Here is a 27,177-nt window from a genome sequence, read left to right on the forward strand (position 1 = left end):
AAGTCAAACTTTGTTATTGGCTTAGAACAACTCTGAGGGAGTTGTGACACCTCCAACATCTCTGCTAATGTACCAGCAATGTACAGAGGTCAGTTTTTTTTTTGTACATCTGGATATATACTCTGCCACTGCTAAGCAGCATAAGTGGAAAGGTTTACTGAGCTTGGCTAATAGTTAGAGGGTACTTTGAAGAATAAAGGCCCAAAGTGCTGAGCTGGCACATTCCATTGTGAAGAATTTAAGTATTTTGTCAGCAACAAAAAAAGATGGAATAACCATAAAAGGCAGACTGGAACTTAAAGTGAACACTCCTGATTTAATCCTAGCATGTGCATAGTTACCAACAGCAGGTTAGTCAGAGAATATCATAGGAGAAAAGATTAGACTAGAAAATCTTTCACAAATGAGGAATCTATCCAATTCTTGTGCTTGCTTTAAAAGTGCCCTTCTTCTTTCATCCTATTTGTCTCAACAGCATTGTATGCTGAACCGTCAGAATTGAGTCTGGTTATCATAGTTATGGTATTTTAAGACATTTTTTGTACTGAATATGGTGTCAGTTGTACTGTTATAATTTATACAGAATGTATTGTAGTTTTTTTCTTTTCTTTTTTTTCTAAAGACAAATATCAGGCACTCTCATATTGGATTTCTTTTCCCATTCCGTCCTTGTTGCCAACAGGGGGCAGTGTAGGTCTCATTTATCTTTAAAAAGGATAGCCACACCCACCGCCTAGCAGTGAGGTCATTTGCAAAGGGCCTGATCTGTTGCTGTGACAGTTAACATACTAATTACAGGGAATCATAGACACTCAAACCATGCCTCAGAGTAGAGCTTCACTTGCCAAGGGTTTCTGCTTGTTCTGTACTTGTCAAGATAGCATGCAGGAACAAATTAAACACCCAGAAGGGAAATACTGCAGATCTGCTAAATGTGCTAATTTGGTCACATTCTTCCTCTGTGATTATGCATCAGTGTGGCAAGGACGTTAGGCAAAATCTGCTTCAGTTCAGAAAAAGGGGGCAGAAAACCCTCTCTCCCTGTATGATACTGGGACATTTGTATGCCTTTTATCTTTAGTTTGCTTTGCTAATAAGTCTTACCTCTGTTTATTTTCATGTTCCACAAAACTACCATGATACATAGATTTTTTTGTTGTTGATCAGTCAGCAGATTTAAGGTAGACAATTTTGTATTATTTTTTCAACATGCAAACACTGTTTTTTGATATCCTAGTGAAACAATTGTGCCATACTCTGGGCAAGATATTAATTGGTTTATGCACATCACTGTAATAGACTTGTGATCTCTCCAGGGTGTAGCCCACCTTTTGTTCATTGACTGCTGGGATAGGCAAGTAATCTTCAAAAAGACATAAAAGGTAAAAGAAATGGATGGATGGATTATGCACATCTACTAAGCAGCTGTTTCACATCTACTGAAAAACACACTGCAAAACAGCCTGTTTTAGCTGGTTATCTACTTCAACACCTACTCCCCCTTCTTTCTAGGGACTTTTTCTCTTGAGGCTGTCAGGCCGAATTTGCCCTACTCTAACGTCTTCTAGCCTTGGAGAAAGCAGATCAACTTTTCAGAGCCCAGATTTAGACCAGAAACAGTTGTTTCTGTGACCTGTGCTGAGTGAGCAATATGCTACCCTCTATACAAATGCTGCAGAGACACTTCAGTTTTTTCACTGCATCTTTCCGTAGGTAATTTATTTATTGTCTCAATATAAAAGTTTATTACACTTAAACTATGTGGTTAAGTCAACAAAATACTCTGTGACAGGCCACACAAACACCAGTGCTTAATGTGTGAACAAAAATGACCAGAGCGTGGCTATATGACAGGTCATGGTAGTGTTGTAAGGAGAATAGCTACATCAAATACTCTAACCTAATACTTATTTAAAAAACAGAAAGGGATTTAACTAGAAATAAATAAATGAACAATGTGACAGCTGAGTTTTAATGGTAATATTTTATAAAGTAATGAGAATATTTCCTCAGAAGTCTGTACATATCAACTTTATCACCTCAGCAAATAATGTTAGCTGTACTAAATAAAAGAAAATATAGTAGTAAAAACAAGACATATATTAAAACTACCTAGTCTAAATATTTCTTAAAAAATACAATTTCCTGTCTCTGAAGTTCAGATGAAAAAGTTGGAACTGATTCTTCTTTTGGCCACAGTTTCTTGGCGAGTCCAGCATTAAACTGGCCCAAGTTGGAAAAATAGTTTGAAGAAAAGTGGTTGTTACACAGAAAAGAATGTTTCTTTTCTTGCCTTTTCTCACTGGAATATTGCTCTCATATATAAAGTCTATCCTCTGGGCTCCTATACTCTTTTGAGGGTGCAAGACGGGCAACAACTGAATACTTTCTCTGCAAAGTTTTGGTCATCAATCTATTACATCAAACTCAACAAGAAAGTCAGGGTCAAGCAGAGGATGGAGATAATGATGGGTAGGCAGGACAACTTGGAATAAGATGTATAGTTCTTTGTAGTCTACAGTTCTCTACAAAAAAGCTTGTCTAAATAACAAGTTTTAAGTAAAGCCATCTCCAGCTGTAGCCCCAATTGAAGGGCCATGATTGCGTTTGTCAACAGTTTTTGAGTTTGTTGTGACATCAGACACTGGAAAATATGATCTAAAGCAATTTATTTTTTACTTTTTAAAGGTTAAATCATTGAAGACTATAAAAATGGGTGTAAAATATATTTTAAAATATAGAATTGAGACAACTGGCATAACGTGTGATGTTTGAACAAGCGTATTTGCCTTTCTGAAAACAGCTGTGATTTGTGTTTGTCTCAAGTCATGCCAAGCAAGACACCATAGAATTAGGATCCAAGGAGGGGCAGATTCAAATTTAAGAGGTGCTCCTTGATCTGTAGAGCTTCCCTGGCAAAAAGTAGCTGAAACCATTGCAGAGCTAGGACTTAGCCAGGAACAGAGCTCTGATATTAAGGATTATAGGAAGCCTTGTCAACTTTTATGCCTGGGGTTTGGGGTTTTATGTTGACAAACCATTGTGTGAGTTTCTGTCTTTGAGGTTGGCAAAAATCACTCATCCAAAGCTTGTCCTGGCCTGGTTCAGATGTCCTCTGCCCCTGGCTGGGAAAATAGAAGGAATGACGGAAGAAGGAATGGAGTACATAGAGAAGTTTTGGCCTTAGTCCTATTTTAAACCTATTAATGCAGGGGCAGGACACTGCTTTCATCCAAAGTTGGAACTGCCATGGCTGCAGGAGTCAGCGGTGAGGGTGTGTGTGTATGGGCGTGTGTGTGTGTGTGTGTGAAGATAGGGCATAGCAACAGAGTGAATTTGCATCACATTTGTTGGGCGTCTTGAAGCAGTGAAGGACACGAGGAAGAAAATCTCAGTCGAGTCATGAATATGAGTTTATAATGTCCTACCAATGTCAGGCTGTGCCTCTGAGCGGAGATATGCAAAACCTCTCTCTAACTTCATTCCACTTATTGCTGATATGATCTGTAGCATAGCCAGGGGAGACAGGGAATCGTTACTGTACAGACAGTGGTTATTAAATTGTGGGAGATGTCCTGAGCAGGTTTTAATAATAAGCTGATAGCCATATGGTTTTGCTCCATGTCCTAACCTCCTCTAAAGGACATGATGCAGACCTATGAAGAGTTAAAAATCAGGCTGTCTACTCAGCTTCCTCATGTAGATGGTTTAATCTTATTGTCTTGAAATGACTTTGAATACTCTCAGTGTATTACAGGCCTGCAAGCACAGCAGGTGGTTGCCCCTTTGATCTCTGCCCGTTGATGCTTGTGGAATTTAAATCATAGGGTTACATCTAGCACATAAAATCATAACATGAGCTGCAAGTCTTTACTTTGATCCTGTTGTCCTTTTGTATTAGATTCACTGGAGAGTATGATCAATTGGAAACTAGATAATCACCAAACAACATTTTACTTTTTCCAAATGATTGTGTCATGGATGTGCATGTCCTCAGATAAAGTTTGTAGACATGCACAGGTATGTGTGGGTGTGTGTGTGATTTAAAGGCTTGTCAATTTTTGGCAAGCTGGATTCACAATGTTTCTTCATTCCTATGAGATTTTAGTAGAGTAAGAATTGGATTAATTTAAATTTGCTCTTTATTAAATAGTGAAGACAGTCAGTAGAATGTTGAAAGCCTTATAATGATAAAATATAGGTTGTGTAGATATTTTGAAAATATATCTGTGTATATTTGATGTCATCCAGATAATGATAACCCAAAGATCTGGATGTTTTCATTTGTTTCCTCAAGAGATTTGAAGTCTCATCCCAGAGGCAGCCCTTACTGGTGTTGGGTAGTTGGAGACATTTGGCCTTTTTGCCGTCTATTAGAATCATCCAGCATACCTGAATCACATAAATCAAAGAGTCAATGGTGGTAAAACTATCTTGGATCACAAGTCAGTGCTACATTACATGAAGCTGACAGCTGATACCAAAGATCACAATCTTTACTGAGTGATGATTGCTTCAGTTTAACATCCTTTTTTCCCCTATCCAACCATGTGTTTTTTTCTCTGTACAGAGAGGTAATAGGTAGGTCAACAAGGCACATCATCTCAATGACCCTCAAGGTAGCAAGTTAAAATCTGTGAACTCCTTATTATTCATTCAGAACTTAGAAAGTCTCTCAGACTGAAAGTGTAATGTCTTTAAGAGCCAAAAGAGAAGGCCTGTTGCCCTCTATTTCACCTCTTAGAATAAATGCTGATTTTGAAACTCAGATCATCTAGATTTTTTTATCAGTTTATTGGATGACATAAAAATGGACAAAGAAATTTGCAAGAGTCCATTTGTTCCTTTTTCACATAGGCTGTTATTTGGTCTAGCACCAGTTCTCATAGACTTTTGGATATGTGTCTTTTCTACGGTGTATCTGAGGACATCACCATGAAATACTTTTCCATTATGCCTGCCTGGAGGCAAGTTGGGCACACCTCAAACAAAAAAAGAACAACTGTCTAGAACTCTGTCTTTTCTGACAAATCACTTGATCAATCACTGCAGAAAGGGTCAGGGAAAGGGGAACCTTAAAGAAAAAGGAGCAACAATGAGGTTTTCAGACAAAAGGCCACATAAGGTGCCACAGCAATGTACAGTAGAAAATTTGTTTTTTGTTAATACTGAAGCATTTAAACCTAAGCGGACCCTGAAATAAAAAGTCTGAAATCTCGTTTTGAGGGACAAATACCTTCGCCTTTTTATCTTGGTAAATTAACTTTGAAAACAGTTTCATGTGCAGGTCTCATTTATGCCTTATCCAGAAAGTTATATGCATTTAAGGTGTGTAAAATCCACAAAGATGGCTAAAAAAACAAAAAACTAGTAACCTTAGGTGCTTATACAATTATTATACCATCAGAACTAAGAAGATTTCTTCAAATTAAATGGGCAAAATACAATACTGAAGGATTTTCTCAGAGGAACAGATGTTTTACCTCTTTTTCTTCAGCAGGAGTTTGATTGGACCAACAGGCTTCGTGCTGTTGAGCAGTTGAAGCTAACTTGGGATACATCATGATAGACAGATGGTCCATCCACTCACCTGACAAATATTTTTGAAAGTTCTTGCCCTTTTCCAAAACACTTTCTAACAAAAGCTTACCAGATGGTACAGTGTTTCAAACCATCTGGTGCATCAGGTCATGGAAGATACAGAGATAAATTAAAAATAAAAGATAAACCCCTGAATTTTTTTACCTTTTAACAGTTTTCTCTTTACTGTTATGAGTGGCATTTTTGTGGCATGGTGGTCATAAAACACCACTCACAAGTCTTTTAGAGTGCGGAGTGGGCAAATTATTTATTTGTTTGAGTGATCTGCTTCATCCTGTGATGGAACATTATTATTTTAATGATACTGAGCTTATCTAGTATTTCAGTTCTTCCACCCATAAGTCATGTGAAGGTTTGAACAACACAAAAGCAAACAGATGTACAAAAACTGTGTATCATAAGAAATGGCTTTTGCACTCATCAGATCTTGATTCAGTTGAACACATGTGGGAAACTTTGGAGCAGTGTTAGAACTCTTAGCCAGTCCCATCAACAGCAAATGAACAAATCTTTTTAAAAAGGAAAGTTTCCAGTAGAGCTCCAAAGCACATTTTCTTGAAATTTTCCCTTGTATGTAACTATCAGAGAATAACGAACAAACTTGTTTTTTTATGATCAAAAATATTTCTTAATCACCATTTAGTAATAAAACCACATGAGACTTTTAGCTATAAATTCCTATCTTGATAACCTGAGCATTAACTTTGCGAAGTACCCCTTTAGTTGCTTATTTAGGTAAGATTACCTGTTGCAAGGTTCTGGATATAAGCAATTTTCGGTTGACTGGCAGTTTACTGTATGGCGGTCCTGTCTGTAGCCTTAGGCAGTGGAGTTGCAGTTGGGAGGGAGCGCCAGCGCCAGTCAATTACCAGTTAATAAACAGTGGAAGTTTTCTATTAGTGCTTGTTAGTGCGTGTAAAAGATTGTTGGTATGTGGAATTGGAGGAAGGGACTGTGACTACGGAATTAGGGAAAAAAGTACAGGCATATTTTCTTTCTCTGCCTTGAATATACTTTACCCAGTTCTCTTGAATGCATGCCATTTATTGAGATAATATTTTTTATTAGATTTTTGAGCAAGCTATACCGTGCAATACATTTGCAACATTTGCAAGCATAATTTTTTTTTAATCTTTTGAACACTCCTGAAATGTGTGGTCAGGAGTTTCACGTAAGGTGATATTTTATTAGCGACTGTAGAGCACTCTTTCCAATAAAGCTAATACATTACATTAGCGTCGTGGAGGCAAAGAATGCAATTTTAGTTGCAGTGTTTCATGTCAATGATAATATTATACGGCCCCTAGTTAATATGATGCATAGATGGTTTTTGGAAAGCAGTTGTCACAAATCTCATGTGTGTTAAGTCCTCCACATATCAAAAAAAAAAAAAAAAAAGATTTTACAGTGCTTCAGTGCTTACAGAGGAAAATTGCTGTAAGGGAAAACAGTGCACCTTGGTAGCCTTGGGAATTGGAGCAACCTTAATTGGATTTGGGGAAGCCATATTTACCAGGGGAGCACTGCTCTGACAGTCTGACAGCCAAAAGCATGAATCATTAAAACTCTTCCCTGTCATATTAGACCACTACCAATAACTTTTGCTACTTGCTGTTGCTGACATACTGAGCCAAGGGGTGGAGCAGTGTGTAACTTGGCAAAAAGTCTTTACAGCACTTAAGAGACTTTGACAATAAATTGTTCCATCTTTTTCTGTTCCCATCCTACAGAAATTTAATTACTTGTTTTAAATTTATCTTCCAGAAAAACAATAGAAGCTTCTGTGCTAACGATATCTACCTCAAACCAGCATATGGGCTGCCGGCCTCTTGGGGTGCTGGGTGGGGCAGGTTTTCTGTCAGCCATTGGGTCAATGGTAACCAGCAGCTGGGAGGCCACTCTGCCATCACATCAACAAATCATGTTTTAATTAGTTCACCTGCCCATTTCCTCCCCTTTTCTTCCCCACGTTCCCTGCAGTCTTTCATCAAACCTCCCTGAGCTGGCCTACATGCTCACCTTCGTCTCTCTGCCCCCACACAGGAGAATATCCTCAGCCTCTCTGCCTCACACCTACAGCTTTCCAGATACACACACACAAAAAACCTATTATATAAACGAGACCCACAAAGACTTTGAGAAAGCTTGGATGTCATTGATTTTTAAATGGGGCCTCACTGATACCATATTAGCTCTAGGATTGCCAGTGATATGGATGTTGCTTTAGGACCACATTTCCTTTGTGCCCATCAATATAATTTGCACATTCACACGTGGAAACGATCTCACAGGCTTTGTTATGCCCACCCATGCGCTTTCCATTGGCTGCTTAAAGAAGTTCGATAAGTGGACCAGTAGTTTATTGTATTGATTATATTCACTGCTGGTGTTTTAATGGTAACAGAATCTGTCCCTTTGTTGGTGACTTGGTGTATTTTATGTTATGACCATTTATTTGTTTTTGGTAACAGTTCTGAACAGTTTTTAATTAAGAAAAGAATGCATGATGATATTCATTTAAAAACTGATTGAGATTAAAATGTTATAAACATATAGGGTGTCTCTTGCAAACAGCTAATTATTACCTGCTGTTGAAAGATGAAGGCCGACAGAATATCTCATGAACTGCTGGATGGATTTTAATGAAACTTCCAGCAAGTGATCATTGGATGTGCATTTAAAACTGATTAACCTTTAGAGTCAACCCATTTTGAGATGGTTACTACAACCAACTCTCCTTAAAAACATTAAATCTGCTTGAATTTTGTCAGTTTAACAGATATTGTACTAAAAGATGAAGTGGTTGTAGCTGAGAGTCATATTGAACATGTATTCCAAGTGCTACTCATTGTGTCATTTTTGCTTAAAACTTCAGCATTAACTGTTGAAGTCAACCCTGTTTGTCTGTTAGCAAAATGTCTTGTGAACCACTGGATGGATTTCAATGAAACTTTCAGAAAGTAATCACTGGATGAACATGTTCCTTCAAGGAATGCTATGCCTTTAAATAATATTGTAGTACTTGAAACAGAGGCTGGTTCTTTTTACTTAAACATGTCTACAGTGTTTCCTTGAGTACCATATGAAAAGGTAGTGAGATGGCTCTAACATGGATCCATCCCACTTGTATTGTCAGACTGACACTGCAATGCACTGAGATACAATGCTATCAAGGCCGGGAAAGATTGGCCTACAATGCTTGTCAGTGTCAGGTGACTGATAAAATCCATCCACCAGTGAGCCGCCAGCACAACCCACCAGTGTTTCAGTCCCTCTGGTCCACTGCCACTCCCTTTCTTTTAACCACAGGCCTTTTCCATATGGGCACCGTTTATGGCTCCTGCTTAATTACCTATCAAAAAACATTTCACAGCTCTTGAAGGAGAAAGGAGGGGGCGGGAGACAAAAGGCAGAGATAAAAGAAAAGGAGCAGGCATAAAAAAAAGGTGTGAGTGATGGGAAAGAGAAATGGGAATGTGGGAGATTGATAGAGAGAATGAGCTATGCATCTGTGGAATGAATTTGAATAGATGGGGACAGACACGAGTAGAGTGGAGCAATAGCTTTGCAGTGCAGATGAGAAAGGCAGGGATCTGACCAGTATCCTTTTTTTGTTTAGAGTTTACAAACAACCCCAACCGGTGAGAAAAGGGGGAGGGTCTCTGCCGGGGTGGCTATAAATTATGTGTGATTGATGCTTGCTGCCATAGAGGACGACAGTAAAAGACATGGAGCTCTCATCGCTGACACTTTCCTCACTCTCACTCACTTTTTCTCTTCTCAGCTCCACCAAATCAGCTGCTCCTCGGCCCCATTATACCAACAACATGTAATTATTTATTCCATCTGCCACATGGCCTACCTTTACCAGTCATATTCCAAAGTAATCATCACTCCCAAATAGAAAGGCTCCTGGTTGGAGGTTATTAATGTACTATTATGCACACACTCTGTACTGTACATGTCAACCTCAATCACTCCATTTCAGGTAAACAAGTCTGCTATATAAAGAACAATTATGTATTTAGTTAATGTTTTTAAGATGTTTTTTATTGGTTATTGTCAAACAACTGCCTTGATTTGGTAAGTTATATTATAGCCTTTTAAATCTGTAGTAAAGTGAAGTTTTCATACAATTTTAAGTTTGAAAAAATTAGATTGTAGAATATTTTGCATCATTTGTTTAATCTCAAAACCAATTTGGGTTGAAAAGGAAACACATGAGCATTTGAATATGTAGAAAACAACAAATTCAGTGATCCAGTGACAAATCCAAATCCATTTGGCCTGAAACTCCTGTGTTTGTTTCCAAACGTAACTGAAGCATTAAGTGTTGTATATTAGGCAGTCTTTTCATTTTATTGTTGATTGTAAAGAGAAAACTTACACTGAAAACCTTTGCATGTTTTCTTTTTGCTAGTCAAACTTTAGGCTGTGTCTCTACCAATATGAGAATTCATGTAGACTGAGTATAAAAGGTGGACAGATTCTCCAAGAGATGAGTGCCTTTAATTGAAATATTTTTCTCAGTTTAATTTCAAACTACTCATTCAAATCTCAAAAATCTATTTTTTAATCATTGATAACATTTTTTTCAAATTAGCCTTGTACTGAGTGAATAATACACCTTAAGTTAACAATTTTTTTGTCCAGTCATGTTTCAATTATCACTCTCAAGCTCAGCTTTTTTATTCAAGTATGGCTCCAATGATCAAGTCTTACAGCTTAAATATACGTATTTGAAAGACATTAATACTTGACAAAAAAATCATGAAATAAGAAAAAATAAACACATTTTTCTCATATCAATATGTGACCTCAATTTAAAAAATTGTAAGCAGAATTTGGGACTGGATGCCAACTCCCACATGTGTTTATTTAAATCCAGAAACAGCTGTAGTGTCTGAAAATAGGTCAAATGTTAAACTTAGTGGTCTGTCAGAAGTTTTGCAAAAGCCACATGCGTTTGAATGACGAGCTGTGTCTTTATGACTCTTTTTTCTTGACAGCTGTCTTACTTGATGTTTCTCTTTTCTTTTGTGTTTGGCCTCAGATTCACTCTTATATTTCCATCTAAACATCTTCTCTGGGTTTCTGTGCTTGACTGATTCCACCATATTTGTTTACCTACATAGATTGAAGCCACCCTAATGTAGGTCAGTCACTTGACTCAAGCTTCCATGTGGTTTTTGGCAGATTCAGCAGAGTGCTTTGTTTACTATAAGTGTGGACCTGCATTTTAGATTTGCATTCAATATATCTGGAAAACTGTTTGAGTAAATTGTTTCAAACTGCACCTTTGTTATAGTTTAGGATAACCTTTTTTAATTTTTGATTTCATACTTTGCAATGAGTACCTTTAGGTGACGTGGATGGGAAACCTGATGCAGACATTAAACATTTTTAATTAATAATTACAATGAAATTAAATTTGTGATCCACAATTATAAAATAAATGTTTGTTTTTTTCACCTCTTTTTAAGCTTGAAACTGCCCTCCACAATCCTGTACACTGTGCACTGCTGGGCTTCTCTGCAGCAATCACTTCCTTACCTCAAGGCTACTTCTGGGTAAGTTCCATGCACACACATTCCAGTCAATGTCAGCCATGCAAGGCAAACAAAGAGCCAAGAGAGAAGAATACATATTTTGCTGTTGAGAATATTTTTCAGCTTTGAACACAATTATTACTACCACTCAAATGTTTCCCCCCGCAAGAAGACTAGAAGGGTAAAAACAAATAATCTGCAACTTTTTGTCTTTAATTGTAAAACATCTCCTGAAAGTGTAAGGGCTAGTAGTAAACAACTGCACTGCATAATTTATGAATGGGGCAATTTGTGCTGCTTCACTATCTCTGCACTTGTGGAAATTTAGCTGAATTCAGAAAAACAAACAAGTTCAGAGTAAAAATAAAAATGTGCAGAAAATTTGATATCAATCTAAAAAATTATCAAATTTTGTTCTCCCACCCTTCGGTGAGGCTGAATAACTTATCCTTATCAGGTATACATTATTTTACCTTGGAGTGGTTGAATCAGACCTGTGCAGGGTGTCCCCCGCCTCTCGCACAGTGACTGCTGGAGATACACACCAGCTCCCTGTGACCTGGAAAGGAGAAGAGGGTAAAGAAGATGGATGGATGGATGGATGGATGGATGGTTAGTTGGTTGGTTGGTTGGTTGGTTGGTTGGATGGATGAACGGACGGACGGACGGACGGTTGGTTGGTTGGTTGGTTGGTTGGTTGGATGGATGGATGGATGGATGGATGGATGGATGGATGGATGGACGGACGGATTGGTTGGTTGGTTGGTTGGATGGATGGACGGTTGGTTGAATCAGGTGTACCTCCTACACTGAGTGTGCAGCTCTGTGGTTCAGACTTATTTGCACCTGTGTTTCTGTTCCAAATGAGACTCACTCAGATGATTTACCTGGACTGCAGAAATATTTCTGAGCCCATTTTAACATTCTGTTTTTGTTTGTTTTTAATTTGAAAGGTTTTTATGTTGATTTGTAAAGCTTTTTTTCAGGTTGAGTTTTTGTTAAATATATTTTACATTCTTACTCATGTATGAGTTTATGTTAACCTTAGGCCTTTTTTGTGAGAATTGTTTAGTATTTATATTTGTGAGCATCATGTTTTTTATATAAAAGGTGCTTTTATCATATCCTGTGCTGTCAGTGTTTTAGTGCGCTTTGGCTTTAAAACACACCATTACAGGTGACTTATGAACCCAGGGCTTTGTTCCTTTCTACCATCTGAAGGAGTCCTCCTGTTAAATCAGCCTAGAAAACAGAAAGATTGAACCATGGCACTAATTAAAAAAGCTTTCAGTTTCTTTCCACCTGCTATATTTTTGGACATTTACTAATAGTTACATGCATCATACACCAAAACTAGTTGAGTGTTTTTAACATCTTAGAGACAGACTCCAGTTTCAAACAGAGTTATGCATCATGCCACTGAAGACATGATGTTGGCTTCCTGTCTGCATGTTGGCCTGGGAGTGATCAGGGAGCGCAGCCTATTAGAAAGAGTGGGTACAAGAGAGAGTTTCGGTCTCTTTAAAATTGGTAATTATGCTGCTTTTTTGGACAACTTAGGGCGTTAAAAAAATCCAAATCAAGACCAAAAAAAAAAAAATCTGATGGAAAGATAAATCTCATTTCCATGATAAATATATGACTTCAGAAAATAGTTGAAGATGGTTTGGGTTGTTTTCATTCTTTACTTCTAAAAAAATCACTTTTTTTTTCCATTTTAAAGTAAAGTATCAAATGTACAGTAGCTTGCTTTGTATTTCCTGTTTTCAATTGTTTTGTGATTTTACTTGAATTTTACTTTATTTTTTTTTACACTTTATATTTTACCGCAAAATATGTACCAAGTCACATTTTGATTTTGTGACTTCTTTTTGAGTCAAAATTATAGTTGTTGAAGAAAGAAATGCAGACTTTGACTGAGGATCTTGGTTAATATAAATGTCAGGGGTTTACTGAAATTGTACGCTGCTCAGTATTTTTTTTTTTCTTCTTTTGATTAAATTATAATGGCATTTGATGGCAGAAACAGCTGATTTTTCCAAATAAAGTCTGGAACACTTTGCTGCTCAGTAGTCTGGAGACGCCTGCCTGTGGAGACCTGAAGGCTGTAACTCCTTTATGATGAAAGCTTTTTATAAGGAAGTCTAAAAGTCATCTTAGAGGTCTTTTTGTCGAAACTAAATTCTCCAGCGTGAATTTATTGTGCAGTGCATTTCTGCAAATTCCAAAAGCACCAAAATCCAACCATGCAAACAATCCAAGCAGCTCTTTTGGACTAAAAAAACAACTGACCTTTCCCCACCGGTTACTGTGACACAGTGTACAGTACAACATGTAACCAAGCAAAAAACAAAAAGCCCAAAGTGTTTTCTCCAAGAATAAAATACAGTATTAATAACAACAATAATTATTATAATTATAATCATAATAATTGTGAAAGCCTGTGGTTCCAGTATGAATAATCAGCAGCTGAGTGTTCCCGCCTCCAGTTGGTTCTACCTCCCTGGCAGGCTTGTCAAATAAGGAATGACACTAATCATGTTAAAGTGAGATGGGCTATAGGGATTTCTGCACGCTTTGATCAAAGTAATGACATTGTGTCTAATCAGCCTGATACTGCACTGTTTTCCTGGCTGCCTCCACCTTCCTTGTCCCACTTTTCTTTACTTCCTGATCCTAATTTACAAAAAAAAAAATTGTGAAATCTTGCTTTTTTGCTTATCTTTTTTTTTTTTACCTTCTGCATTTAGCAAGCAAGCATTTCAAGTGTTCAATATGAAAAAAAGTTCAAATGCATCCTTTTTGGAGTAAATGGTGACTCGTTGTTTTTGGAATTTAAATTTGGGGAGTGAGCAGAGTGAGCTAATATTATCATTTTCTCACGTTTTCTTACTGCACACAGTAATCTAATTGTTGGCAGATTTACTGCTTATCAGCCTTTTCATTCTCTCAGGCAAATAATCTGTTTAAAGCACAACCCTAGGTATCTATTTTTTAAAGTAAATATCAGTGATTTTGTCTGGACACTGTAGTTGTAATAGATTTAAAGACGTTAGAGAGTTTTTTTGGCAGGAATAGTGACCATTGTGAAGTGAATGTTAAAACTGAAGGAGTCTGGGTAAGTGGGTCCTGCCTCTGGCTCTTGTACCTCTGTCACTTGAAGCTGCCCTTTTTTGGAGGCCCTCTTGCTGCTAGATAAGTGCCCCCTATCTTCTTTTCACCATGTGCAACGAACCATTATTTGTTCTGGCTCATTCTCAAGAGCCCAAAGGATCGCTTCTGTCCAGATTTTGTGTGCTGATACAAATCAAACAAATGATTGCATGCAAATAAGAGTGAGTGTCGAGGAGAGAAGCTAAAGACTATATTTAGTTCATCTCACATTCACACAACGTGAATTATACGGAGAAAAAAAAAACTTTGCTGTCTTTGCACCAAGCAGCTGTCTTTTTTTTCCAGAAAAGACATTAAATTTTATCTGAATACTGATGCAGGTCTCCTGCAGGCATAATGATTTAAATCATACTGAAAACCCACAGCGACACATTAACTGTTTGCCAATGAAAGCAATGCCACCTTAATTGGGATTTCATCAGAGGAAGGTTGGATGGCTCCTGCTTTCTTATTTTTGTCAGCATTAGCCCTGATAGGCTCACACAAAGCATGCTGCAGCTTTGTACCATATAGCTGTGGTACATGAGAAGTCAAGCCTCTGTTAAGGCAGACACCCAGCCTGTGTGCTGTGAATTTCCTTGGATGGACCTTTTTTGTGAACATCTCTGGTTGCTTTCTTCTTTAGTAGGTAGATTTTTTCACCATCAGTTTTGTCTTGACAAAAAGCGAAGGCATCCCTAGGCATTGATTGGGAGAAGCCTCTTTCCAAACTAAGCCACTGAACACTCCCGGCTGTCAACAGCTCTGCTTTAATGCTCTTCTATACTTCTTCATTAGCACTGAGAGCAGGGTCTTGAAGTGTTCACTGTGACCTTGCATATGTTAGTTTTAGAAGTCAGTTGGATTAATTGAAAATGATTTCATATTCGTTTTCTCATGACTTGACTGCAACAATAGATCACTCGATCTTGAAAGCGCTGAGAAATTTCCTCATTGTCAGGCAACTCAAAGCCTTTCAGACACTTAGATGAGTCTCTGTTCTTCAGCGATGAAAAGATTGCCAACATTTTAACAACTGTTTGATCTTCTGAAAATGACATGGTGAATCTATTATATAATGTGTTTTAAAAGTGATAAAAAGAAAGTGGGCGTGGATAACAAATGACAGGATCTACTAGGATCAGTGATCAAATTTTTTTTTTTTTTTTAAACTTGTGTTGCTGACATGCAGAAAATTGAAGTTCAACAGAAGACACATTATGTTCTGGCCCTCACAGTTTGGTTATGACAGCAGAAATTTAATTTTAGAATGATCTGAGACAGACTGACCTGGTTTTCCTCGTTGCCCTCCTTGTTCCTTTTTTCTATTTTCAGCAGAATAGCCTATTATTGATGTCATTAGGATTCAGTCCATCTGCACAGCTTAACTTTGGGTTTTTTTCCTTTCTTTCTTTCTTTATTTATTTCAGTGAAGCTTTTTTGTTCCCTACAGGTTGCTGGTGGAGGCGAAGGCTCTCAAGGCCACATAGAGATATTTTCCCTCAACAGGTCCACCCCACGGTATGTGAAGAGCCTGCAGGTGGACTCTGCTGTCCGATGTTTGGAGTATGCACCGGTACCTTCACCGACCGAGGAGACGGGAGTGCACAAGACTGCCTCAGGGATCGCTACCAACATTTGTGTTGGATTGGATGATGGCCGGTGAGAGACTTGTCTTTAAAGATAAGCATGAAATGCTTTTCAGTATACCCTATATCTTCTGCTGTAAAATAATACCAGATATTATCCCTTGTCATGCTCCTCTGAGATTTCCAGCCGCACAGATTTGCTTGTCAATATTTCATCAAAACAAGAAGTCTGAGTTGATATCACAGCAAAAGCATCAATACTGCTACTTGTGCTGAGATCAGTTTCATTTTTAAATCCAATAAACCTTTTGATTCCCACACAATGGGGATCAAAAGGTTTAGAGGAGAGATTTAATCTTAGTCTCATGTCACAGTCACAGTGAATAGATTGTGTTTTTTTTTGTTTGTTTTTCAGTCAGAGTTCTCTCAGATAAGATTTACCCAGTATATTTCCATTTTATGCTATTTTAATTAACTGTAGTGATAGTTATTTTAAGAGTAGCCTAAATCAAATGTCTGCTGTTTGTGTATGCTGACACATCATCTTCCAGTAAAAGTGTCTGTCCTGGGGAAAAATAAATGCACACCACAAAATAAAAAGAGAGGAAAAAAAAAACAATTCAGCATTTTAGATCATTCAAAAGCCTGTCAGCTCCAATGCTGCTGAACATTTTCTTTTTGCAGAGAAACAAACACCGATATGCATTTGTCATTCCAAAGAAGACAATAAGATGCAGCAAAGTTCAGGTGGCATTTCAAACACGCAAAAGACAGAGTGGCTCCACATACGCAAAGCTTTGTGCACTGTTAAATCAAACTGCATGAGAACAAGGCACTCTGTCATTTCGAATGACGCTCATTTATCATGTTGGCTTGTGCTGCTCTTGTTCTTCCAGCATCCTGGTCTATGGGAGTGTGGACACCGCAGCACAGCACCTGCTGACCCTCCACAACCCAGAAGGCTGCCCTGTGCTGTGCCTGAAGCACTCATCTCGCTTCCTGTTTGCGGGCCTGCAGAACGGGACTGTGATGGTTTATGGAAGAAACGACAGTGGTGAGGTTTTCTCAAACTTGTTCTCTTTTTAGACTGATTGCTTTGACTATCTGTGGGGAACTGTTCCTTGTCTTCAGTGTGTGGTCCATGTGGAGAAACAAAATGTGTCACTGTCATTGTGTTAATCTCTCTATTCATGTTAGCTTGTGATTGATGACTTGCATGGGTCAATAACCAGTTTCAAGGTATGCCACAGTGCCAAAACTACTCCGTTTTTCTGTCATACTGTTCCTATGGTTTAAATGGCTTTTATTAAGATATGAGGGACAAAACGTTTTTTTTTTCCACGGAGCACCAAGCAGCGCTCCCCCTTCTGCTTGTTGCTTTGACCCATCAATCAGTTCTGTATGGAAAAATATAAATAAAACAGCCTGTTCTCTGTGGTGTTTTCGCTGACTCTGAAATTAAAATAAATTTAAAATTTAAATTTGTTTTCAGTACTTCAGGACAGAGGAAAAACAGTGACTGTCAACTTGTTCACTTAGGTTCTTAGTCTCTATTTCTGTCTGTGCAATCAATTTAAAATGCCTAAAATAATTTTTTTTGTGTTATTATACTGTTAAACCTTTAACATAATCATCATTAGACAATATGTGAGGTAGAAAAAGTAATAACAGTTGTATTTTCTTAAATAAAAGTAAATAAATTATTATTATTATTATTTTATTACTGTACTATTGTGAAACGACAATATTTTTGCTCAAGATGATCCTGCCATCAGTATTTCATTTTGGCTCACGCTTATAGATGACAAAACTAAATAACAAATTCATAAAACAGAACAGGTGGTATTAACAAAAACCATTAAACTGGAACATTTTTTAAATGCTGTTGCACTTTTAAGTGTAATTGGCTTATTAAATGTTGTTTTTTTATGCTAGTGTATACAGACCAAGTCACTCAATCAGAATTTATGCGTTTTCAAACCATTTACTCATCTAATACTTCATAAGGATTATTTACTGATATGAGGTCATCCAATGTTTTGTCCTTGTTGTTTCTGTCGCTGTGTACCTGCAGAGTTTGGTGACAAATTCCTAATTAAGGCTGTTTGTGTACACAAAATATGTTTGCCACTTTGAATTAATGACTACAAATGAGTTTTATGATTTGTTGCTTTATATTTTTCCAAACCCCCTGTTACATTCTAATTATTTTTTAATGCATTTGACTTTTAAATATTTGTGCCATGCACAGTGCCCTTTTTTTTTCTCTCAAAAAGCCCATTTCCAGAATGAATGCTTTATGATTTGACTGCCAAAACAGTCACTTTAGAAACACTTTCATCATTACACTTTTTCTATTTTTTTTCCCCCATTTTTAATGATTTTTCACACCTGCAGTAAATAAGAACATAACACTTCACCATGTGGTAGATGGCATGCCATGTTTAGTCAGGGATTGCACAAGACCAATGGAGCTTAACACCATCTCAGCAGAGGTTTGCAGTTTTCACAGCCAGCGGGAGCACAATAGCTCTATCAGTGGGTTCCTTTTACCTGGCCAAAGTATGTCAGCATGCCTGCCTGCCTCCTGTGCTCCCTTCGTCTCCCAAGCAGAGAGAATGATTAATTACACCAAGCTGCTGCATGCTGATTAAATATTACTATTCATGCTTTATAGATATATGTTTAAAAAAAGGACAGGAGAAAATCTCCTGAGCATGTCAGGGGAATGTTTGTGGATTTGGCACATCTGTTGAAGATGTATGTCCTTGTTGAGTGTAGAAGTGTCTGAAAAACAAGTTTGGAAACACCGAGGTTTCACCTGAGACTTGTGTCAAAAAAAAAAAAAAAATCATCTTTGCATTTTATTGTTTCTCAGCAATGGGTTTCCTCTAACTTTTCTCACTGAGACATTCACATCAGATTTTGTGTCAGCTTGCAGTGAAAATACTATTCAAGATGAGGCAGAGACATTTGGTTCCCTGTGACAAGCTTGTTTAAAAAAAAACCCAAAAAACTAGAAACATCGTCATGGCCTTGGTTAGCATAGGGGAATAGGAGGACATTTACAAGAGTTAATTTTGAAAAGGTGGAAAAGTGACCTTTAGAACATGCCAAACAATTAACCTGTGGAAGTCAGAAGGTATTGTAACGCTATTCTTCTGTAAAAGGCAGAAATAAACAACTCAAAATGTTAATTAAATGGCTGAATGATCCCCTTCTGTAATTTCCCTTTATTAATGCACAGCAAAGAAACGCTTGTGCAATTTTCTTTAAAATGTGCTTTTGTGGCACCTGCAACATGTGTCTCCATGATTACAATTCAAAGCAAAAGGTCTGCTTTATTTTCACACTGATGAAGCAAAAGGATCGGATGAGACATTGAGAGCTGAAGTTCTTTTCAAACAGGGAAAGGAACTGGTGATAAAACAGTGGGAAAGTGCATTAAAGTGTACTCCAGACTTATTAGAGTGTGGGTGGTGAGAGTGTAAATGCTGTGCTGCACAGTGTGTGGTGGTTTACCGTGTTTGGTTATTCTTTGGTTATTTTAGTCAAGCAGGAGCTCGAATTTTGTTACATCTTGTTTTTTTGTCTAGTAGAGATTTCAAAGAAAAAGCCTCTGCTGATATGTTTCCCCTGGCGCTTCAGCTGAACAAAGTTAAAGAGCAAAAATTTATTTCATTAGTAAATTAACTTACTGTGCTGCCAGTAGAAGGAATTGAATCTTTTTGCCTCACTCAGTGTGACAGTTTACCACATGTTCACACTTCTGTTGTAGAGTTATTTGTAAGCTATTGATGATTTTTTTCCACCCTTTTCAAGTATTTTTCATCATGAAGATGTAATAGTCATAGTTTAAATGAATGTATTTGTGTTATTTTTTCCAGACGATCTTTGGGACCCTAACCCCTGCAGATGTCTCAGCCTGGGTTCAGAACCAGTCCGTATTTTGCTGGTGCTGGATGAATCAGTGTGGGCAAGCTGTGGGAACTCAGTCACTGTTATTGCAATCTCCAGCCTCACAACGCAGGTAAAGCACAAAGGTTTGGCTAAATTAAAGCTTTCAGTCTTAGCAAATTCTTAATATGTGCATAATTTATATGTATACCTTACAATTAGAGAATTGAAGAATGTGGTGTATTGTAAAAACAGATTTCCCTCATCTGGAAATGAGACTGCCATCATACTGACACTTAATGTGATCATAAAAAACAGTGCATGTTAAAAATGTATTGTTAACACTCAGAAACATGCTAACTTTGTAAAATTTCTCACAAAATCAGTACTAGGAATTGCTAAATTCTGGTTTGAGGTGCATAATTATGACCTGAATGGTTTTGTTGAAAGGAGAAACTACAAGGCGTCGTGCTTTATTCATTTATGTATTTCCGTGCAACTTTTGAGGAAATTTTCTCTTTTCGTTTCTGGAAAGATATATGAATACAACCTTTGAGAGCCCACAATCTAATCTGCTGTGTCATTGAGATTTACCGCTGCTGGTGCTGCAACATGGACAACGAATCCGACCCCCTGTAGATTCATGTGATGTGTGTTGGAGCTCACGTACACAAATAAGCAATATTTTGTGAGCTCTGGGTGATGATACAGGGTGGTGCACCTTTATTGGCCAAAAATCATTCTGGCACTGGTGTCTGTCAAACTGCATTTTTTTTGTGCAGTCATCCTCCAAGGTCTTTATTCTTTTTGGTTTGTCATTAGAGGTGTAGAACAGGAGGGCTTCTCCGGCTGTGGTGGATGATAATGAACAGCATAAAACAAACTCTTTTGGGTAAAGTTAAATATGGTACTCAGATGTCGAGCTGCAAACCATTACCATTTAATTATAGCTCCCAGGTGTGACTGTTCATAGCTATACAAATAGGTTGAGTTTTAACTGGAAAGGAAGCGTGTGCCAAAATGGATCCAATAAACAAATTAAAGGTCTACAAATCAAAAAATATATGTTATTGCACATCTGTTTTTTTATTTTTAATATGAATCAGTTACAATACATAAATAAAAACTATCTTGTTGAATGAACTACCCTTATTCATATTTACCTCAATTACAGTAATGGAGCCTTGGGTTTATTCATCAGATGTTTATTCATGACAATTCCAAATCAGTTTCTGTCCTTGACCTCAGTCTGTCCCATCTACTTAGAATACACTTTCAAAACCGAGACATGTTTATTCATTGTCTGCTCTGTGCTCAGCACATTGCTGTTTCATCTGTTTCACTTCTGAAATTTATCTCCCCCGGCCCAGCCTCTCCCTGCATTACCCAATTGAGTTTTTGTTTGACTCCATGTATCCAAATGTAGTCATTAGTTCAGTTGTGTTGCAGTGAAGCCTCTGTCTCACTGTCTTTCCAAGCATAAATTAAACAATAAATCTGGAGCTCTGATCTCAGGCCAGTCTGTGTCACGCTAGCACAGATTGTTCCAGAGGATCACTCATCCCACAAGTACAAATATTTGTCAGATTAAATTTGACCTAGTATTTTTGTGCCAAATATAAGACCTGAAGACAGACTGCATGCACAGAAGAAAATAGAAATATTATTTGGAGTGCAAAATGAATCAGGACATACTTAAATAGCCATCTAGTCCCAACTGGATCAGGTAGAGATTACTTCTTGTAAAAACAGGATAAGTAGCAGCCAAATGGTGCTTTTTGAATTCATTTGGTAAAGTGAGTGTCAGAATGTTTGACTGCCTTACTAAAAAACAGACATTTGAATTTGCTGGTTTGGAACATTCACATTTGTACTAATGCCAAGCCAGTAAGAAAAAGAAATGCAGCAGCTGTGGTTTGTTAAAACCAGTCTGATGCTCATTAGTCTAAAAAAGGGTTGTTAGGCTGTTTCTAAACAATTCTGAGTGATCATTTCAGAGTCCATACATTCTAAGTACCAAGTTTAAAATCTGTATTTTATAGCAGTACAAATGGAGGAAAACATCAGATGTTACAGACTTTAATTGGATCTTCACTAAAATCTTCCAGGACTCTAATTGTTGCAGGTGTAAAGACTTTTCTCTCTAAAAGGAACATCTTACACTTTCTGAAGGTATAGGATGTACTTAGTGTCGCACATTGCTCTATTACATTTTGGTTTAATTTTTGTTAAATAAATAATTATATGGTGTAATACATCAATTTTTGTTAATTTTGGATTTTATTTTTACCACCTGTTAACAACCAGATAAAATGTATCTCTTTTTTCTGAATTTTTGAGGTCTAGCAAGATGTACTCAGTTTTTACCAAAACTGTAAGTTGCAACATGTGAGAAAAAGCAGCTGATAAATTAAACAAATAAACTGCATAATATGTTTGCTTTAAGATGCATATAATTAGGAATATGATGAGCTCTGAATGTCTTCTTTTATCTGTTCGCCATTTTTTTCCCCAAGCCCCGTTCTCTAGAGACAAATACTTAAGCAACTGAATGGTCATGCAATGGAGGCACAGTTCTGGTTCATGTTATTTCCCACAGAGCTTTATAGGTCAGCTCTGGTTATCTTTTTCCTTAACCTTGTCTTATTCACTAATATGGACCCAAGGGGTCAACCTTCACAGGAGCTGCGGTGCATTTACAGGCTCTGGGAAACCACTATCTGGCATCTGTAGAACAAGATGAGATTTGGTGCAGAAGTAAAGGGTCATTGGCTCACATTCACTTGACTAAACTCTATTGTTTTCTCATGTGGATTGTCATCACTTCCCGAGTTTTGCTGCACTTTTGAATCTTTTATCCATGACTATGCTAAACGCTGATTCCCATTCCATTTCATGCCACTGAGCCTGCAGGCAGCTGCTTTTGATAAGTTTTAAGTCTTAAATGTTTAGAGCCAGTCCCTTAGAGACACTGTGCTGTTTTAAAAGGAACCTTTACTGTTTTTGTAAAAACATGGCTAATTCCTGTGGTATCTAAATTGCTATAAACAGAACCCCAATGGATCATCATAGCACTAACAAATTTGTTTTAGCTCTCATCTTTGTATTATTTGATTACATACACTCCACACCAGTGGGGTACATGGAAATTATTGTGCTGACAAAACCTCATTTTTACTAATTCTGAGGCGAGAAGAAACATTGATGGATTAAGTAATACTTTCACAAAGTTTCATACATGATGCAAGTATCTAGTTTCAACCTTTACACTTCTGTAATATACATGTAGATTTTATTAACAGCTCAGATTATGATGGGATTTTGAGAGATCTGCAAAAATTGAAATACTATATGGTCATCAAATTATTTGTAAGTCTTTTTAGGTAAAAGCAGCATGTTCTTTGGTCAAATCTGGCTTATTTTACTTCATTAACATTTACTAATATGTATTAAGTAGAAAGTACAACTGAGCCTGTATATGTTGTTAACCATGCAGAAATTTTGTCAAAAACCAGAAAGGGTATTGCCACATCAGCCAATGTATTGTACATGTGTGCCACAGTTCATCTCCCATTAGTTTTATTCTAAAGATAAAACAACATTTTGATGGCAACACAAGGAAAGTTAGCAGATGGTTGTAGTCGTTTGGGATTCATCTTGATAAAAAGGAAAACAACATTATGTTTCTTGACCTGACCGCACAGTGGAGCAGCTGGTTAGTTGCAGCAAGAAGATCACAGGTTCGAAACTTAGATAGGATCTTTTCTGTGTGGCGTTTGCATGTCCTCCCAATGTGTGGGTTTTCTCCTTTCACAGTCCAGAAATATGCTTGTTAGGTTGGTTGGAAACTCCTAATCGACCTTAGGTGTGAGTGTGAGTGTGTGTGTGTGTGTGTGTGAGTGTGAGTAGCCCTCTGATGGACTGCCAGCCTGTTCAGAGTGTTTCTCTCCTCTCTTTCATTGACCACTGGAGAAAGGCACTAGCTTCTCCCAACCCTGAACAGGATCAAGTGGGTAAAGAAAATGAATGAATAGATGGATATTTGCCTCTTCAGACTCTGGTTTGTAGTTTAGCCTTAAAAACAAATTCAGAGAGAAGCAAAGGTTCCTCACGACTGTGATAAGCTTCTTGCTCCCACTCAGATTCAGCACACAGATGTAAGCGTTAGAAATGTTAATTATTTCCATTTAGGAACTGAAATAAAATACCCTTATTGTGGTGAGTAGTACTGATTGTCTTCTAAGCCAGTGTAGTTTAGGTTTTGTGAACATTAATGGGATGGATGAAAGTATATTTGAAACTTTAGTATATTTTTGGCTAAGATGTGTTTAATCTGTGCTGCGGCATAAAATGGACATGAACACGTCTTTTGGAAATCACTGGGAAGATGTGTGGCTTGTGTAAAATGGGTCCAGTACATCTTATAGATTTGCAAAAGTAATCAGTGAGAATTTGTGCTTATGTTTTCCCATTTAAACTGAAATGAATCAGCTTGTGACCTTTTCCCTGCTTCCTAAAGTGAATGGGTCAGAGATGAAAGCCATGCAACAGAGCAAAATTAAACGATGCCTCAGTGAGCCATTTTGTTTCTGAAAAGTCTCCATCACTAGCTCATTTTTATGATTATTTCTTTTCACTAAAATTACTACAGCCATTCTCCGAACTGTCCCCTTCACCAAAGACCCTATTTAAGCCAGTTGTACCACGTTTGATTATGTTTTAAAGGTTTCACAGCTGACAGAAGTCTGGGCATGAGAGCAAAATTGCAAAAAAATTAACTACAAACCCAATTTACATTTTCATCAGAGCAAATAAAAGGGCTAAGTAGCAGCAGGAATTGAGAAGCACAATCGGATTTTGAAACGGCTTAATTAGGGAGAAAATTAAGGAAATCTCAACCAATCAAGTGAAATTTTATTTATAATTTAGTCGAACAGTAGGGCCTGATTGAATCTGGTGATAATGCAGACATTTTTATTTTATGACTCGGTTTCGTTATTAAAGAAAACCACAAAGTTCAAGTCTGTGAAGGTGTGATTCGCTCCAGTGCAACCAGACACTAACATAGTAGGACATGCATGGGTTTACAGGCTTTGATCAATACTGACTGGTAGACCTTGCTCTTACCTCTTCCCTTTATTATTTTTTTGCTCTTTTTGGTTTCACCGATCACTCATCTGTCCACTCAACTCCCTTGCCCTCAGAGTGGAGATGTGGACTTAGCTCACAGTAAAGGACAAAGACACCTTGTCACCTGGTGTAATGAAGGACTAATGAGCTGTTCAGACCAGCTGTAGTGTTTGGGACTTGAGCTCTGCTGTTATTTCCCACTGCTGGAGGTGGACCGTAGGAGCGATGCTGCTGTTAGTGTGACACTGCTGAGCCGAGTGGAAAAGGCCACATTACTACTGTCAAGCTTCACTGACTGCCTCATCTTTGAAAGCAAGGCTGGATTCAGTAGACTAATACCAGATTGTTGGTTTGGGGCAACATTGTGACTTGTACTTATCCCTGTATAAGACACAGCCCAACAGACATTCAGAACATTTGATCTACACTCTATACGTGATGAAATATTTTAGGGAAACCTGCTCTACATCATTAGCTGTAATATAAAATTAGGTTTATTAAAACCTATCATCCCTTAAAATAATGAGTGAAGCATTTTCTGTTTTTTTCTTTTTTTTTCTTTTGTTTTTATTTCCCAACATATATGTCTGTTGTAATGCACTGTTCTTAGCTTACCAGAACACCCTTCAGGTGGTTTCAAACATATGGTAGGCAAGATGGCATTCAGCAACCACAGTATGTCAGCCGCTGATGAGCTGAAAGTCCCTTTTACTGCCACCACGCTTGATAATGATTAATGTGATAATTATGTTGTGCAACATATAGAACACCATGACTAAGAAGACTGTTTCACTCAATCGTCTTGCTATCTAGTTTGAAATCATTACTGAAACTAAAACTAAACTTTTCACTATGGATATTTTTGTTTTTTAGTGTTGCGAAAACTGTGAGATGCATTCCATTTAGTTTTTCATACACAGTTGGCACCCACTGCTCGAGAGTCAATTAACAGAGAAAACACATCAAAGGCTTCTTTCCTTTTCCCAAATTTCAAACAAAGGAGGGCCCATTGGCAAGGGCACACAAACAGGTGGTAATCCCTGTCTGCCGGTGCTTCTGAGTTAGGGTGGGCGGTGCATTCTCATCCTCACTCAGTCATCCTCACTGATTAATTGCCCGGCTTCATGCAACTTCTTTATTGACAGTGATATGAGTTCCAAGATTATGCCCAAACCAGCCCTTGTCACGCCAAAGACCGCAGGGGCTGCATGTGTTACCACGATAAGGCTCATTGCATTTATTTCAAGCAACTCATTAAGAGCGCGTGCCTGAAACTCTTGCTACATTGTGCTTCTTCAAAGATTGAAGGCAGGGGAATCATGCAAAAACATGCTCTGTGCATCTGGGACTCTGTAAATTGCAAAATTACTGGAGACATTTAGACCTTGTTTGCAAAAGCAAGTTTAGAGCGGCAACAATGTTGTGGGGCTTTTTTTTTCACTTCTTCAGTCAAACGCTGCTTTAAAACTAGGAACAGTAAACTTTAACTCATAAATGAATGTCACAGTAATAAGAAAAGATATGTTGTAAACCAGAGCTCGAGGCAATGTGGAGTTATCTCTTTTTTTTTAGTTACATGGATCTATTTATATTTAATGTACATGTGAACAGAAAGTATGAGGTTCTTATCAAACTTGCCATGGAATAGAAGGCAAACATAAAAACAAATAAATTATTTGATGAAAAAATGCACAGTAACTTCAGCAGTAGAAGCCCACTGATTATATGAAAAAAAGCCTTATTATTATTTACAGTGTTCTGCTCAAAGAGGCAGAATAACATTCCAGAAAAAACCAACAGTTCAGTTGAAAAAGTCTTTTTTTTATTTAAATAATTTATTCTATTTGTGATGTGGTTGGTTGCATTTTATAACAGAATTATTGTTTTTGTTACAGAAATTTGAGGTCCATCCAGACCCGATGGTCAGTGTTACACACATGGCATGCGCCGGTGGAGGGGTGTGGATGGCATTCTCTGAGGGTTCCTCTATCCGTCTCTTCCATACAGAAACACTGGAGCTTCTGCAGGAAATCAACATTTCAACACGCTCCATGCTGCTGAACACTGGTGAGCACACATAATATTTTTCACAGTTGTTCCTTTTGTTGTTTTACATCAGTTTATATTGGTTGTACATGAGCACTAAAAGCTCATTAACTAAAAAAGATAATGCTTTTTCTCTGCACAGTGGTTTTCTTGTTTAATCCAAGACTTTCTTAGATCTTGTACTCCTGAACCAGCATACATTAGTAAGTTAT

General features: G+C 37.6%; 1 protein-coding gene across 10 annotated transcripts in view; it reads left to right on the plus strand.

Moving 5' to 3' along the window:
* Window positions 1–27,177, plus strand: part of arhgef10la (Rho guanine nucleotide exchange factor (GEF) 10-like a) — a 124,765-nt gene that overhangs the window by 90,587 nt on the left and 7,001 nt on the right. For 9 of the 10 annotated variants that reach the window (XM_017408921.3, XM_017408923.3, XM_017408924.3 and 6 more), the window contains 5 exons: window positions 11,085–11,171; window positions 15,757–15,965; window positions 16,789–16,946; window positions 19,780–19,922; window positions 26,815–26,986. In XM_017408921.3, the coding sequence (XP_017264410.1) occupies window positions 11,085–11,171; window positions 15,757–15,965; window positions 16,789–16,946; window positions 19,780–19,922; window positions 26,815–26,986 (769 nt within the window). The remainder of the gene's footprint in view (window positions 1–11,084; window positions 11,172–15,756; window positions 15,966–16,788; window positions 16,947–19,779; window positions 19,923–26,814; window positions 26,987–27,177) is intronic. The other variant, XM_037975324.1, reaches the window with a different exon arrangement.

This window comes from Kryptolebias marmoratus, linkage group LG4 (assembly GCF_001649575.2).
Source record: "Kryptolebias marmoratus isolate JLee-2015 linkage group LG4, ASM164957v2, whole genome shotgun sequence".
NCBI classification, from domain to species: Eukaryota; Metazoa; Chordata; class Actinopteri; order Cyprinodontiformes; family Rivulidae; genus Kryptolebias; species Kryptolebias marmoratus.